Raw genomic sequence first — 15,947 nt, forward strand, 5'->3', positions numbered from 1 at the left:
AAATTCGAATCGGTCCGAATCGATCCGAACCAAACCAAATTTTTCGACGCTGCACATATCTAGAAAAGGGGAGGAGAGCAGGTGTCCGGGACAATTAGGGAAATATTTGCAGGACAGGTTAAGAAATGTTGTGGTTTATTGATATTAAAGGGACACTGAACCCAACATTTTTCTTTCGTGGTTCAGATAGAGCATGAAATTTTAAGCAACTTTCTAATTTACTCCTATTATCAAATTTTCTTAATTCTCTTGGTATCTTTATTTGAAATGCAAGAATGTAAGTTTAGATGCCGGCTCATTTTTGGTGAACAACCTGGGTTGTTCTTGCTGATTGGTGGATAAATTCATCCACCAATAAAAATGTGCTGTCCATTGTGCTAAACCAAAAAAAAAAAAGCTTAGATGCCTTTTTCAAATAAAGATAACAAGAGAACGAAGAACAATTGATAATAGGAGTAAATTAGAAAGTTGCTTAAAATTGCATGCTCTATCTGAATCACGAAAGAAAAAAGTTTGGGTTCAGTGTCCCTTTAAGTAATTTCCATGTAAAATCAGTTTTATTCTAGAGGTTATGGTGAACAAATTGGTGGCCAGATAAAGTGTTACAGCACATTAATAGACATCATGATTATAGACAATAAGCAATATGTGATGGATTGACAGAACATAAATATTGGTTGGGGGAATGATATAGATTTGACAGTTTTGTTGAGTCTTGTGACAAACTGTGGGATTTTTTGTGACCATTTTTTTAGGTTGAATATAGGGAAAACTGAATCTTTAAGAGAGAGTGTTTTTATTTTTCTCACACGTTCATAGATCATATATTTGCAATTACAATATTTTATTGTTTTAAGTTTTGAGCATTTTTATTATCACTTAATGCTTTACAGCTTTTAACACTGGAGCACAATTTTATTTTTTTCTTCTTCTTCCATCCCTTCATTCCTCCATTCCTTATTTCTTGATTTTTTTATTTTAGGTAATGGCCGCTTTGATTGTGGGTTTGAATGGAAAATTAACATACAACTAATGCTAAATATCACCTCATGGAATGTAGGACGTATCAATTTGCCCATTAAAAGAAAAGCTGCTTTAAATCATTTAAAAAAAATTGCATAACTCTGACACAGGGGGCGATTTATTATCGAACGTATTGTGCCTAATCGGCCTGTTTCCGCACGAGCCTACAGGCTCACCAGAAACAGAAGTTAAGAAGCAGCGGTCTTAAGACCGCTGCTCCTTAACAAGTTCGCCGCCTCTGAGGCTGGGGACAGCAATCAACTCGATCGGATACGATCGGGTTGATTAACACCCCCTACTAGTGGCCGATTGGCTTGCGCAATGTAAAATGCTGATAGCGTATGCTGTCGGTATTCAGCGATGTTGGGCAGACATGATCGCTACAGCGATGGTAAATCGGCCCCATAGAGTTTTTACAGGAAATCAATTTGATGGATGCAGAACATAAAAAATTAAAAAGGAAATGAGTTAAGGAAGTTGTATTTACATTATTTAAAAAACTGGACTATCCACAAGGTCACTACATTATTGTACAAATTTTAGTTAATAAAGAGTTATTGACTTTGATATGGCCTGAATGTGGCCAACAGATCTTTCTGGGATTCAATAGTTAATATTTTAAGAAAATTAATTGATACTAAGTTGATCACTGGTGGGCCTTTATCAAGACTAAAGTCACTTACTTTAGTCTTGATAAAGGCCCAGCACATAGGGGCCGATATGCGTTGACCTCCTTTCAAAGTGCTATGTTTATTCACTATTGGGTAAGCACACCCTTATGTGCACTTAGTGCTCATTTTATGTACAGTACTTTCTACACTATCTTATATTTTTTTCTTCTATAGGCATTCACTTCACTGATGACGATCACAGTTTCATTCTGGATACAATTATTTTGGGATTTATTTTTTATCATTCTGCACCTTTTTCTATAATATATATATTATGTAGAAGGATGCAGGCACTACAGTCAATTACTTAGTTTGCAAATAAAATCCACAAGTTTATTGTAGAAAACATGGTAAATACCAATACAACGAATAGTGGAAAAATTAAAAAAGAGAACTCACAGACAGGCAGTGGTGTGGACAAAGGTGTGTTCTGACGCGTTTCGCGCCCCCTTCAGGCTCTTACTCATAGACATAATACATGCATTGAACAAGGTGCTATTTATATCCCCTAACAGATTAAAATTAACCCTAAAGTGACCATAGTTAAATTTAAAAACAGGAGACAAAGGGTATCAGCTAATGAATCGTGCTTAAACAAGCACTACACATGTATAAATTAGCAGAAGTATGTAATAGCCAAACATAACCCTTATGAATCTAAATGTATAAAAATACATAAATATAACATTGATATATAAATAATAACTTAAATGCTAAATATATACTTAAACTCAAGGGCCACATATAAGAAACATGACAACCTTATAGATATACTATTAGAAATGTAGAGTTCAAAAGGGAATATTTTAAGGCAAAAATATTATTGGCCAAATTTAGTAATATTACTTAAATGCTTATAGATGGAATAAAATATAAAGAAAGTATAAAACTAACATTCACTCCCTGTAGAATTATGTAAATGAGAATATAAGCAAATATGGGTATTGAACTGACCTATGTAACAATAATTATCAATTGATGAATAATAAATAAATAATGAATATACAGGAAGTACTATCCTAGAAATAAAAATGTATCTTTAAGTGTTGTCAGATGAATGTGACAATGCATATCAATTACATTAAAGAACTATAAATAAATAAAGGAATCATTAATTAAGCATCAATGAAAAAATTGATGGCGCATTCTCTGTTCATCCCTAAATGGCTTCTTGTTTTTAGTTGGAGTATCCAATAAATTTCTTTTCTTTCCAGTATATTATATCTATTTCCACCTCTGGGAGGTACAATGGCAACATCTATAATGTGGATAGTAAGGTCCGCTATGTTGGTAAAATGTTCACCATTGAAGTGGTTAGCTATAGCTGACTCCTTAACATAATTCTTTGTATCCCTAAGATGTTCACAAAATCTTTTCCTAACTTCCCTAGAGGTTTGGCCAACATATTGGTGCTGGTAAAGGTTGCATGTGAGTAGATAGACAGCAAAGGTCATGCCACAATTGGCATACAAATCAACATTGTACCTCTGCTTGGTGATATTACTAGCAAAATGATCACCTAAACCAATACGGGCACACATATTGCAATTTGTACTCAGGCATTTAAAATTCCCTTGCTTTCTAAGCCACCTGGAACCTGTCAAATGTGCTCTTGTAACATTACTGGGTGAAAGACTCCTAGCTAAGGTTTTAGGTTTTTTGAGGACAAATTTACATTTTTTGATAAGAGGAGCAAGAACAGGGTCTTCTTCAAGTATATGGAGATGTTTCTGTAAGATTTTGGCTATTTTAGTGTACTGACTATTGTATTCTGTTGTAAAAACTATAGCTTCATTGTAAGAATTATCCTTAGTTTTTTTATTGAAAACATTATATAGTTTTACTTCCTTTCTGCATTTTTCTAATTGATGTTCATTGTATCCCCTAGCTATAAGTCTATTTTTAAGGTCTATAGATTGAGTTTCAGAGATTTCTAATGATTGAGTGTTTCTTTTTAGCCTTATAAACTGTCCTCTAGGGACAGCTTTAATAAGGTGGCTAGGATGCTGGGAAGTAGAATGCAATATCGTATTGCCTGCAGTAGACTTGTGATAGGTTTTAGTGATAATTTTATTATCACTAATCTGCAGGGTTAAATCTAGATAATTCACCTCAAATGAATCGAATACTCCAGTGAATTTCAGATTCATGAAGTTATTATCCAAAAAATGAATACATTTCTTAAACATGTCTTCATCTACAGGTTTTTTTTTAAATGATCAAAAGATCATCTATGTATCTCACAAATAACAAAATATCTCCCAACCATGGGTTTAATACACTATAAATATAAGTTAACTCCCACCAGGAGACTTATAAATTTGCAAACGCCGGGGCAAATTTTGCCCCCATAGCCGCCCCGCAAGTCTGTCTATAAAAAATGCCCTCAAACATAAAATAATTATGTGACAACAAAAACCTGAGTACATCACCCATATACTTTTTAGTGTCATATTCTAAACTTAGTTCCCTTTCTAAGAAAAATTCTACAGCTTCAATTCCAAGATGTTGAGGTATTGAGGTATAAAGTGATGTGATATCTATTACTAACCATGTAAAATCTGGTTCCCAAACTACAGTTTGTAGGGTATGTAATAAGTGTGAACTATATTTGAGGTATGACAGCTGTTTGATAGCCAAAGGCTGTAAAATGCTATCTAACCATGCCCCCAAAGGCTCAAACAAAGAGCCAACTCCAGAGACAATAGGTCTACCGGGAAGATAGGTTAGGTCCTCGTGAACCTTGGGGACATGGTAAAAGATAGGAACAAGAGGATTTTGTGGAACCAGTGTGTCATAATCTGTCTCTCTAAAGACTCCCAAATGTATAACTTCTGCTATCAGTTTTTTAAGGTCTTCCTTGTAACGTATAACAGGATTACCTATAAGCTTCTGATGAACCTTAGAGTCTGACAGTTGTTTATTGGCTTCAGAGAAATAATACTCTTTATCTAGGACAACAATGCTGCCCCACTTGTCCGAGTTTCTAATAACTATATGTTCGTTGTTCTTAAGAGACTTAATAGCAATCCACTCTTTATAGCTCAAATTTTGGGGGACAGCACCGGTGTCCAGATGATTTTCTAATTTAAGAATATCCTCCTGAACCATCCTTTGATAGGCATTTATATGAGGACCTCTAAAATGTACAGGATAGAAATCAGATCTTAATTTGTTAGGTTTTAAGATATAATTAGGTAAAGTTTATTTTCTCTCTCCACTATAAAGGTCAGTGAGTTGCACTAAGGAACAAGCCTCACTAAAAGACAGATGAGTTCTGTCTGAAAGTGGTAAAATAGGACTCTCCATGAGCTCAGATGTGTCAGCCTCTTCTGAACCTTTAGTGAGGGAATAGAAACGTTTGAGTGCCAATTTGCGCACAATTTTTTTTGTATCCTCCATTTTTTTCTTCTTCTTATTCTGATGACCCCATCTGTCATGTCTTGGGTCTCACTGCTAAAGGTGTCTCTTCTGTTCTGTCCCTCTGTGTGTCCTGTAAAAAAGCAGAAGAGGGAGGGGAAAGCGAGGAGGAGACAGAAGAAGGAGAGGAGGAACAAGTAGAAGCATACGATGTCCCCATAAATGATGTTTCTGTATCTGAGTTGTCTCCTTCAGATCCACTGAAGACTACTTTCTTATGATTTGTCTTCTTTTTTAATATGGATCTAGGTGCCTGAAATGGAGGTCCCTCTTGATGTTCATTTTGCTTGTCCACATCTTTATGCTGTCTTTGTTGTCTTTTATATTTACTCATGTTTGCTCTTTGTAATTTTCTGAGGGCCGCCCAATTATACACCTTATCTGTGTCATAATCTTCTTTATCCATAAGGAATTTCTCACCCTTCCGTTTGGCTTGTTCCTTATCTTGCTTAGCTATAGTTTCACTAAGATTTTTGTGAAAAGTCCCATATTTTGGGGAGTTGGTATATTGTTTTAAGTCTTCTTTAAGATCTGAAATGCTGGAACTTAATATTGTACGTTTTTTATTTTTGACACAAATTAAGATTCTGATCGATTTAAAAGAACATTCTGAGAGAGCAGCATTCCAATCCTCTGTATCTTCAATATTATCGAATTGAAATGAAGGATTTTTCTTGATACGCAGCCCTCTAGGAATTCTTTGTGAATCTATATACTTGTTAAAAGCTACTATGTCCCACATATGTCTCAGATCATTAATCATAGCATTCTCCAAGGATCTGAATTGATGTTTCATATCAGGATTATCGATGTTAACATCCTCCATAGAGAATATTTGGTCAAAAAAGTCTTGTCTATTCCCCACATTAAAGAAAGCATCTGGGTTAATGTGTTCAATGTGAGTCTCAGGGTTAATCGTATCAATTTTGGCTAACATAGTGTCTGCTAAGCCAGAGTCCACACCCGCCATGATTGCTGGAGTAAAGGGTACTTAGTAACTAAAATAACACTAAAACCCTACAAATCAATATTGTTTTTATTGTTGCTAGCAATACATCTTTTTCACGTATTTACTGACTTTTTCCACTAAGACACCTACCATTGGATAAGACTTTTCTCCTTTTTTTATTTTGGCTCCACGTACTACTTAAAGGATTTGGACTCCATTTTTTAAGCCATACAATATTAGCTGGACTCTTTTTTCAATTACTATTGGGATCCCTCTGATTTTTGTTTTATTTTTATTTTTAATTAAATATGTTTTTATTTATATACATTTTTAATAATATATGCTATATGTTTAATAAATCTTTTGTGTACACATCGGATACGTTTTCTAATGTAAAGCACTTAAAGGGACACTGAACCCAAAACATTTTTTTCTTTGTGATTCAGATAGAGCATGCAATTTTAAGCAACTTTCTAATTTACTCTTATTATCATTTTTTCTCCGTTCTCTTGCTATCTTTATTTGAAAAAGAAGGCATCTAAGCTTTTATTTTGGTTCAGTACTCCTGACAGCACTTTTTTATTGGTGAATAAATGTATTCACCAAACAGCAAGGACAACCCAGGTTGTTCACCAAAAATGGGCCGGCATCTAAACTTACATTCTTGCATTTTAAATAAAGATACCAGGAGCCTTAGGCCATTTCTATCATAAAACGTCCATCTTGTAAATTCGGAGAAATGGAACAGTGTGCCTATGCTTTCATCAATTGAACCTGTGCTATATATTTTAATTTCTAAGTTATGAATCTCTTTGTGCATTAAAAATCGGTTATAAATATGAACATGACATAAACTGATGGTGTTTCACACTTAACCCATTCCAAAATAAAAAAATTTGAATCAGCTTCACAAATGTGTAAAAATTTACCCATCTAACTAAAAAATACATATTCCTAACTATAATAAGCTTGACAATCATATGACAAATACATAAAAATATTATAAAGAAAAAATAATATTCAATTTTTTAAAAAAACAAAGAGAAAAGAAAAATGGTGTTTAAACCTTAAGCCATTTCTATCATAAAATGTCCATCTTGTAACTTCGGAGAAATGGAGCAATGTGCCTATGCTTTCATCAATTAAGCCTGTGATATATATTTTAATTTGTAAATTATAAGTCTCTTTGTACATGCAAAAATCAGTTATAAATATAAACATGACATAAACTAATGGTATTTCACAGTTAATCCATTCCTAAATAACAAAATAAAAATTTACCCATCTAATTAAAAAATACATATTCCTAACTATAATAAGCTTAACAATCACATGACAAATACATAAAAATATTATAAAGAAAAAAAGATAATATTCAGTTTTTAATCTATTCTTATCAATACGGAACCTAATTGGATCAGATTCAAAAAACTGGAATAGTATATACATCTTGTTCTCCATTGGAGTTGTACTACAATCTTCAATTTCTAACATATATACCTCCTAAGGGAGGAAAAGAAAAGAAGAAAAAAAAAAAAAAAAAAAAAGTTCCCCCACATCCTCCTCCTCTCTTTCCTCTCCTCCCCCGCTCCAAAAAAAAAAAAAAGGGGGCGGGGGAGAGGGAGGGGGAAAACCAGAAGAGGAGGTGAAAAAAAAAAAAACACATATCAACGGCTCCTGAACTCTCATTAATCTAAACTTATTCTTTTGATTCATTATCTAGGAATCGTTGTGCATCTTCAGGGGTTTCAAACACAAAAAAATTTGGCCCAGACTTAATTCTAAGTTTAGCCGGGTAAAGTAAAGAAAAAAATCTCTTTTCTTGCACTAACTGGGAGCAGATTGAGGCAAATTTTCTCCTTTTAAATGATGTCTCTGTTGAAAAGTCCTGGAATATTAGGATTCTGGCTCCATTAAACTGTAGAGGTTGTTGTTTCCTGAACGCTTGAATGAGTTCATTCTTTCCTTGGTAATTGAGAAACTTAGCAATTACTGGACGCGGTTTCTTCATTCCTTGATCAATACCCTCTTGCTCTCTGCCCAATCTATGGACTCTTTCCACAGTGAACAATGCTTTCTGTTGTTGAATAGCCATGAGATTTGGAAGAGTTTCTTCTACGAACATCTTTAGTTCCTGAGATTTCACTGTTTCAGGCAGACCAATTATTCGCAGGTTGTTGCGCCTCGCTCTATTCTCAATTTCTTCCATTTTGTTAGTGAGTATTTTATTCTGTGAGAGTAGAGCTTCCAATTTTACACTCATTGTATTTTGGGTATCCTCTGAGTCTGATATCCTTTGCTCTAGATGGTTCATTCTATCATTTTGAGCTCTTATCTCTCCCATGATATTATCCAGCCGTATATTTAGTTCTTCAATTTTGGGTATGATCAATGCAGATACCTGCATAGCAATTGTTGCGGCATCCAGGACTTCTGGTATTTTCTCTTCCACAGAGGATTTATTAGGGGAGATTATAGATTTATTGATTTTCTTGTCTGCAGTTTTTAACTTGGGTGACATTTTTTGATGTAAGAGATATTTATCCATTAAATAGGACTGAGAAAGTTAAGAGAGTCTCCAGCCACCGTTATACACTTTAGACCCCAGACTTTTGCTTCTTTAAGACAATTAAAGCACCTGCCTTTAGGTGTCCTGTTATTCTGTCATTTATTTTATAGCGCTTTAGATTTTACATATACACCCCGAGCAAGATGTAGCAAGGAAACAGTTAGCCTTATAATTCCCTTTTCCCCCTCCTCCTCCTTCTTAATATAGTCAAGTATGCTCTTGTGTGGGAGAAGGGTTTTATATAAAGCAAATTTCAAAAAATACTTATGTGTTTCAGCAGTTATGAAGTTATGAAGAACAGTGTGATGTTAATACCCAATACTGGGGTCAGTTACCTCACTCCTTATGTCCACCTCCTATGAAGACCTGCCCTCCGGGGGTGAAAACCTCTTTTTGAGGTTAAATTGCAGTCCAGGTTCCACCTTCCACTCCAGCTCCTGGTCCCTGCACTTTAGGTCGGGGCTCCTTCTCCCAGCACTCCCCTAGACCTTTCACGTGTTTGGCGATTGCAGCTTTTCTAAGATGTACCACCTCCACTTTCTGCCTGGCGTTTTCGGGGGCACTTATTGCTGGACCGGGCTGGTATTCCCGGTATCCAGCCACCAGTGCACTTTCCTAATTCAGGACCGGAGACACGGCCTGATGTCCGCCGCAATTACGCCTCCTTGCTTCTTTAGGCACCTCGCCGGCATCTTTCCTCCATGCGGCTCTGTGATTCACTTCGCCGCGCTACGTGCTGCGTGCTGACGTCACCTCACACGTCTTTCCCCCCGCTTTGCTCTCTTCTTAGTGATTCGTGAATGGCCTAAGGCTTAAACACCATATTTTTTTCTTTGTTCTTGTTTGTTTCATATCACTATTTTGGTGTTTATTTTTAATAGGTAAAGGTGACTCTTTAATAATTGTATATATTTGGTCCCTATTGAATCTCAGTGATACTTGGAAAATTGGAAAGTATATATCTCTTCCCTTTTTTTTTTTTTTTCCTTTTTTCTTTCTTCTCTTTTTTTTCTCTCTCTTTTTTTTTCCGTCTCTCTCCCCCTCCCTGTACCCCTTCCCCGCCCCTCCGGGGTCCCCTTCCGAGCTATTCACTATTTCTATATTTAGGGGTAAAGTCCACTTTTTAGTTAGAAGATAAAGTTGATTTCATGGAATGTGGGAGGGATCCACTCCCCTATTAAAAGGAAAGCGGTGGTAAACTTCTTAAGTAAAAAGGCTCTTGACATAATCTGCCTACAGGAGACTCACCTCTCCGAGGCTGAACATAACAAACTTAAGGTACGTGGGTTCTCACAAACTTTCTTCTCCTCATATGGGAAAGCAGCTAGAGGGGTTATAATTTTGTTCCATAAAAATCTTGGTCATGAGGTTATTAAGGTAGTGAAAGATAGAGAGGCAAGATATATAATGGTTAGAATAAAGATTCAAAACCAGAGTTATCTAATAGTTAATTTATATGGGCCTAATAGCCCAGATGTAGTATTCTGGACTCGGCTATTCAAGAATATCTTGAAATTCGCAAAAGACAAGATAATTATAACAGGAGATTTTAATATAACCCCGAATTCAAATATTGATAGAATCAGATTGGGCTTAAGTAAAAAAACAAAGAACTATACTAAGTCTCAACTTAAGTATGAAGAAAAAATCTTTAGTTTACTTTCTCAATCACTCAATCTTATAGACATCTGGAGGGACATTAATCCCAATCTTCGGGAGTTTACATGCCACTCTAAGTCCCATAGTACTATGTTTAGACTAGATTTATTTTTAATATCAGAGGCTATGGCTCCTAGAGTCTCCAAATGCGAGATTCTGGAAATTACTCTCTCTGATCATGCCCCTGTAATACTACAAATTCAAATTAAGAAACAATATACGTTTAATTCTTTCTTTTTTCCAGTTCACTTAGTTAATTCAGATAAATTTAAGTCCTTCTTGGTAAATGCCTGGGAAGAGTACAGCTCTTTTAATGCTCATTGTAGAAGCAATACTCCCATCTTTTGGGAAACGGCTAAAGTATACTTAAAAGCAGAAATAATATCATATATGGCCAGATTAAAAAAAAAACAAATCGCTAAACAACAGGATCTATCAAATAGACTTAAAGAGGCCTATGCCATCTACATAAAGAATCCAACCTTAGTAAACAGAGAAATTTATTTATCCAACAAAAAACAAAGAGATCATTTTCTATTAGAGCAAGCCCAGGAAACATTACATATCAAAGCAGCTAAATTTAAAAGACACGGTAATAAAGCAGGAAAGCTTTTAGCCTCTATTTTTAAGACACAAACTCAAAGAAAATCTATTGTGGCAATCAGAAAGGATAATGATATCTTTTCTGATCAGGAGCAAATCGCTTTATTATTTCGTAATTTTTTTACAGACCTCTATGCATCACAACAACCTCAAGTTGAGGAGATTGATCGATTTCTAGAGTCTAGAGTCTTCAAAGGTGCCAAGGGTATCGGGACCAGATCTGGAAGCTATGGAAAAGCCTATACTTGATCAAGAGATAATAGGGGTTATTAAATCTTTAGCTAGAGGTAAGGCACCAGGCCCAGACAACTTACCCTTAGAGTTTTATATAATACTGTTAGAAAAAATCACTCCAGTCTTAAGAGAACTATATAAAGGTTACTTCGAAGAAAATATCAAAATTTCGGATGATTTCAAAAGGGCAAACATTATATTAATTCCTAAACCCAATAAAGATCCGTTGGATCTTACAGCTTATAGACCGATATCCCTGCTTAATCTTGATTACAAGATTTTAATGAAGATCTTGGCAGAAAGACTGAAGCCTATCGCACCTAAAATTATACATGAGGATCAGGTGGGATTTGTGAGCGGAAGAACATCTGAGAAAAATGTGAGGAAAATACTTCATGTTGTCTCTCATTATAGTAATGGCGGATCTGCTCTGTCGGAGGCCTTCCTACTATCTCTGGATGCAGAGAAGGCCTTCGACAGAGTGGAATGGCCATTTATGTTCAAAGCTATGGCTAGATATGGTTTTGGGGAAAAGTTCTGTACCTTTATTAGAAATATCTATTCGGATGCCAAGGCATCGATTATGATCAATAATGAATTAACTCAACCCTTTACACTTTCAAGAGGCACGCGACAGGGGTGTCCACTCTCCCCCCTATTATTTAACCTAGCTCTGGAGCCATTGGCAATTAAGTTGAGGGAACTTCCTATAGGAATTAATATTGGTAAAGAGGTACTAAAGGTATCTTTATTTGCTGACGATTTACTTTTGTATGTTAGTAACCCGAAAGATACGATCAATCCAGTCCTAGATCTCTTGAAGGGCTATGGTAACGTATCTGGTTATAAAACCAACCTGGCAAAATCAAAGGTAATTTGGTTGAACAAATGTCACAAACATCAACAAACATCAGACCTATGAATTCATTGAATCCAATGTATTGGAATACTTGGGCTTGAAACTTTCTGTCGATCCTGACGACTGGTACCGAGATAATATTTCCACGGTTCTTCGCGAAACTATGATAAAATTGAGAAATTGGGCAGCTCTGCCGGTCTCAATATCGGGGAAAGTTAACCATTATAAAATGATTATAATTCCTAAAATTCTGTATCCATGTAGAATGCTTCCTCTCCTCATAAAAAAAATAGATCTATGGCGTTTCAATCAGGCATTGAGATATTTCCCGTGGAGTGGGAGGAAACCAAGAATAAAACTAGACTCACTATACCAACCATATCCGGGAGGAGGGTTAGCACTACCTAATTTGGAATGGTACAACTTATCAACCTTATTAAAATTTCCAGTAGACTGGCTCTTCCAGTCATTCAAATTATCAGACAAGTACTTAGAAGAACAGATCTGTGCCCCCCACTCCATCGGTTTCATACTACATGCACCAAATAAGATCTTGGGTAAGTTAATTGCCAACCACCCTTTACTTAGAGATATCTTAGGAGCATGGAGAAAGACCATGAAGTTATGTGGCTACTCTATTGCAGTCTCTAAATGGCTACCTATTCAAGGTAATTGTTATTTTCCATTAGGTAACTCAGTTAAAACTTTCAGTTTATGGTCACCTATTAAAACCCTTGTGGTGGCAGACTTTTATGATTTTAAGTCTAGAAAATTTTATAACTTCCTGGAATTTCAAAATATCTTTCCTACAGTACAGAAAAATCAAATGTTTTATTTTTTACAAGCCAAAGATTATACTCGTAAATTATTTTACCTATTTCCTCAGATCTTTCAAGATCATGCATTAATGGATCATTTAAAAAGGGAGAAAAGTTCTTTATCCTCTATTTATAAGATCTTAAGGTCTGTAAAAACAGATAAATATATAGAACGAGCAAGGTCCCACTGGGAGAGAACAATACATTTACCGGACCTCTCAGAGCGACTAAGTAATAGTTTAAGGACAACGTTTTCCATCTCCAACTCAACCTACTTGAGAGAAACGCAATTCAGGATCTTTAATAGAGATTACCTTACCCCGCGGCGGGTAGCCAAGTGGAATAGTAAGGTTAAAAATGTCTGTATTAAATGCCACTTAAATGATCGAGACTTGGGACATTTATTGTGGGACTGCCCGAAGGTCAATCAGTTCTGGCACAAGGCAGCATATTTTCTTTCACAAATAACAAGTATTAAAATAGCATTTTCAATAAACTCTATAATTTTATTATCCCCTTGTCCATTATGGGGGAATAAGAAGAAATTTGTTCTATTAGCAATACTGAATCTTAGAAAGCTTCTTTTTAGCAATTGGTCTAAACCCCGGGTACCTACGATTAAGGAAGCCAAAAAGCTTCTCATTGACACGGCAATAATAGCAGCCCATGATTATAGGCTAGAAAGGAAGAAAGACAATTCATATCTAAAGGAATGGAAAGATCTTGTCCTAAGTCAGGGTAAAGACTTTATTGCAAACATAGAACAAATTATTAATATTCAGCTACAGTGAAGGGCGAAGGGCCCTGAGTGATAGATCTCTTCAGCTCGAAATGGATGGGGGGTTGGGAGGGGGTGGGGGGTGGGGGGGGGGGAGGCGGATGGAGGGGGGAGAGGAAGAGAATTTTTTTTTTTTTTCTTTCTATCGCTTCTATGTCAACTGGCACTCTTTGAAACTATTAATTCACATTATAAAGTATAAGAATGGTCACTTATGCTCCCTTGATACCCAGAATGTATATTTAAATATTGTCATATTGCACTGGATACATGTGAGTATCCAACTTCTGTATTTTTTCTCTGTTGTCCTATCAATAAAATAAATTAAAAAAAAAAAAAAAAAAAAAGATACCAGGAGAATGAAGAAAATTTGATAATAGGAGTAAATTAGAAAGCTGCTTAAAATGTCATGCTCTATCTGAATCATGAAAGAACAAATTTGGGTTCAGTGTCCCTTTAAGCCCTAATTTGGGGCACTCTTCTGCTACATATATTCATGACAATGACTTATGCACTAATGTAACATTTTTATTTTTTTCTCTCTCTTTCTATTTTTTGTATATAGAATTTGTAATAAATTTAAAAAAATGTGAAGAATACAAAAATAATGTATGATGTTCACACTGACCCAAAGGCAGCATTAATAGTAAATTAATATGAAGAAGCTGCTGTCAACAGGAAGACAACATGTATCTCCTGATGTGAGTTTTCAAGTGACAATGCATGTTACACACTAAAAATCTTTTTGCTTGCACGATAATAAAGGGACTTCTTGAGAAGTTGTCTGGGTATAGAAACACAATTATTTTAAAGGCCTTTGAGGTTGTTCAGGTTTCTTACATCTGGAAGAGATTAATAAGCAGAATACAAATTTTATTTTTACTGAGAGGGAAGCCGGATCATATACCACTCATTGTACAATAAATCCTTAATCACCTAGCTGTCACAACTCTACTAAAATACAGGATGACACATAACACAGCAAGTCACTTATTTAGAAAGCATTACTTGCAATTCAACTGAATCTTCCTCTAACACAGCGCTATCTGTGTGGTTATAATAACATGAGTATGCCGTGCACAGAATATGCCAACCTTTTCTTGGTTAATATTTTTCTAATCTTAAAGGGGCAGTAAACACCAAAAATGTTATTGTTTAAAAAGATAGATGATCCCTTTATTTACCATTCCCCAGTTTGGCATAACCTACACTGTTATATTAATATACTTTTTACCTCTGTAATTACCTTGTATCTTAGCTTCTGCAGACTGCCTCCTTATCTCAGATCTTTTGACAGACTTACATTTCAGGCAGTTAGTGCCTTACATAACTTCACGGGTGTGAGCACAGTTATTTATATGAAATACATGAACTAACGCCCTCTAGCTGTGAAAAATGTCAAATGCATTTAGATATGAAGCGGCCTTCAAGGGCTTAGAAATTAGCATATGAGCCTACCTAGGTTTAGCTTTTGACTAAGAATACAAGAGAACAAAGAAAATTTGATGATAAAAGTAAATTGGAAAGTTGTTTAAAATGACATGCCCTATCTGAATCATGAAAGTTTAATTTGGACTTTACTGTCCCTTTAATAAATAGTTCCCTTGACCCTATGTCTATTCAGTGTATATAGATTACTCTTCAGATCCTGACAACATAGAATATACAGCAGTTGAAAAGAGTAAGAAAAATGAAATACATAAATGATGAGAGGATAATGGCATCAAAAAATTAAGAACATTTATAATTAATATTTAGTGTTTCTGTTTTAAGCTTAAAGGACCAGTCAACACAGTAAATTTGCATAATCAACAAATGCAAGATAACAAGACAATGCAATAGCACTTAGTCTGAACTTCAAATGACTACTAGATTTTTTTTTCTGACAATTTTAAAAGTAATGTATTTTTCCACTCCCCCTGTACCATGTGACAGCCATCAGCCATTCACAAATGCATACACACTTATTCTTGTACATGCTCAGTAGGAGCTGGTGACTCAAAATGTTTAAATATAAAAAGAATGTGCACATTTTGTTAATAGAAGTAAATTGGAAAATTGTTTAAAATGGCATGCTCTATCTGAATAATGAAAGTTTAATTTTGATTTTAAATTAACACCTCCAAAGGTGTTGTGCTCACTTGAGTTGACCTCAAGACAATTAAAGTTATTTTAAAATCATAAAATTATAAGGAATAATATCACTGCTATTGTTTTTGCCCAGAAATTCAGATATTCTGACAAGGTTCCAGTTGTCTCACCAGGAGAATAAATGTATCGTCTGATTATACAATATTAGGAAAAAAATAGATATATTTAATAAAGATGAAATAAAACAGCAGTCATATTATAAATTAAGGAATT

The 15,947-nt window shown here is 35.1% G+C and overlaps 1 protein-coding gene across 1 annotated transcript in view; it reads right to left on the reverse strand.

The window, feature by feature from the left end:
• Positions 1-4,805, reverse strand: part of LOC128661564 (collagen alpha-2(VI) chain-like) — a 62,334-nt gene extending 57,529 nt beyond the window's left edge. Inside the window, exon 1 of the mRNA XM_053715806.1 lies at positions 4,122-4,805. Coding sequence (XP_053571781.1) covers positions 4,122-4,805 — 684 coding nt within the window. The remainder of the gene's footprint in view (positions 1-4,121) is intronic.
• Between the last annotated feature and the right edge of the window lie 11,142 nt (positions 4,806-15,947).

The sequence above is a fragment of the Bombina bombina genome, chromosome 5, assembly GCF_027579735.1.
Source record: "Bombina bombina isolate aBomBom1 chromosome 5, aBomBom1.pri, whole genome shotgun sequence".
Taxonomy (NCBI): Eukaryota; Metazoa; Chordata; class Amphibia; order Anura; family Bombinatoridae; genus Bombina; species Bombina bombina.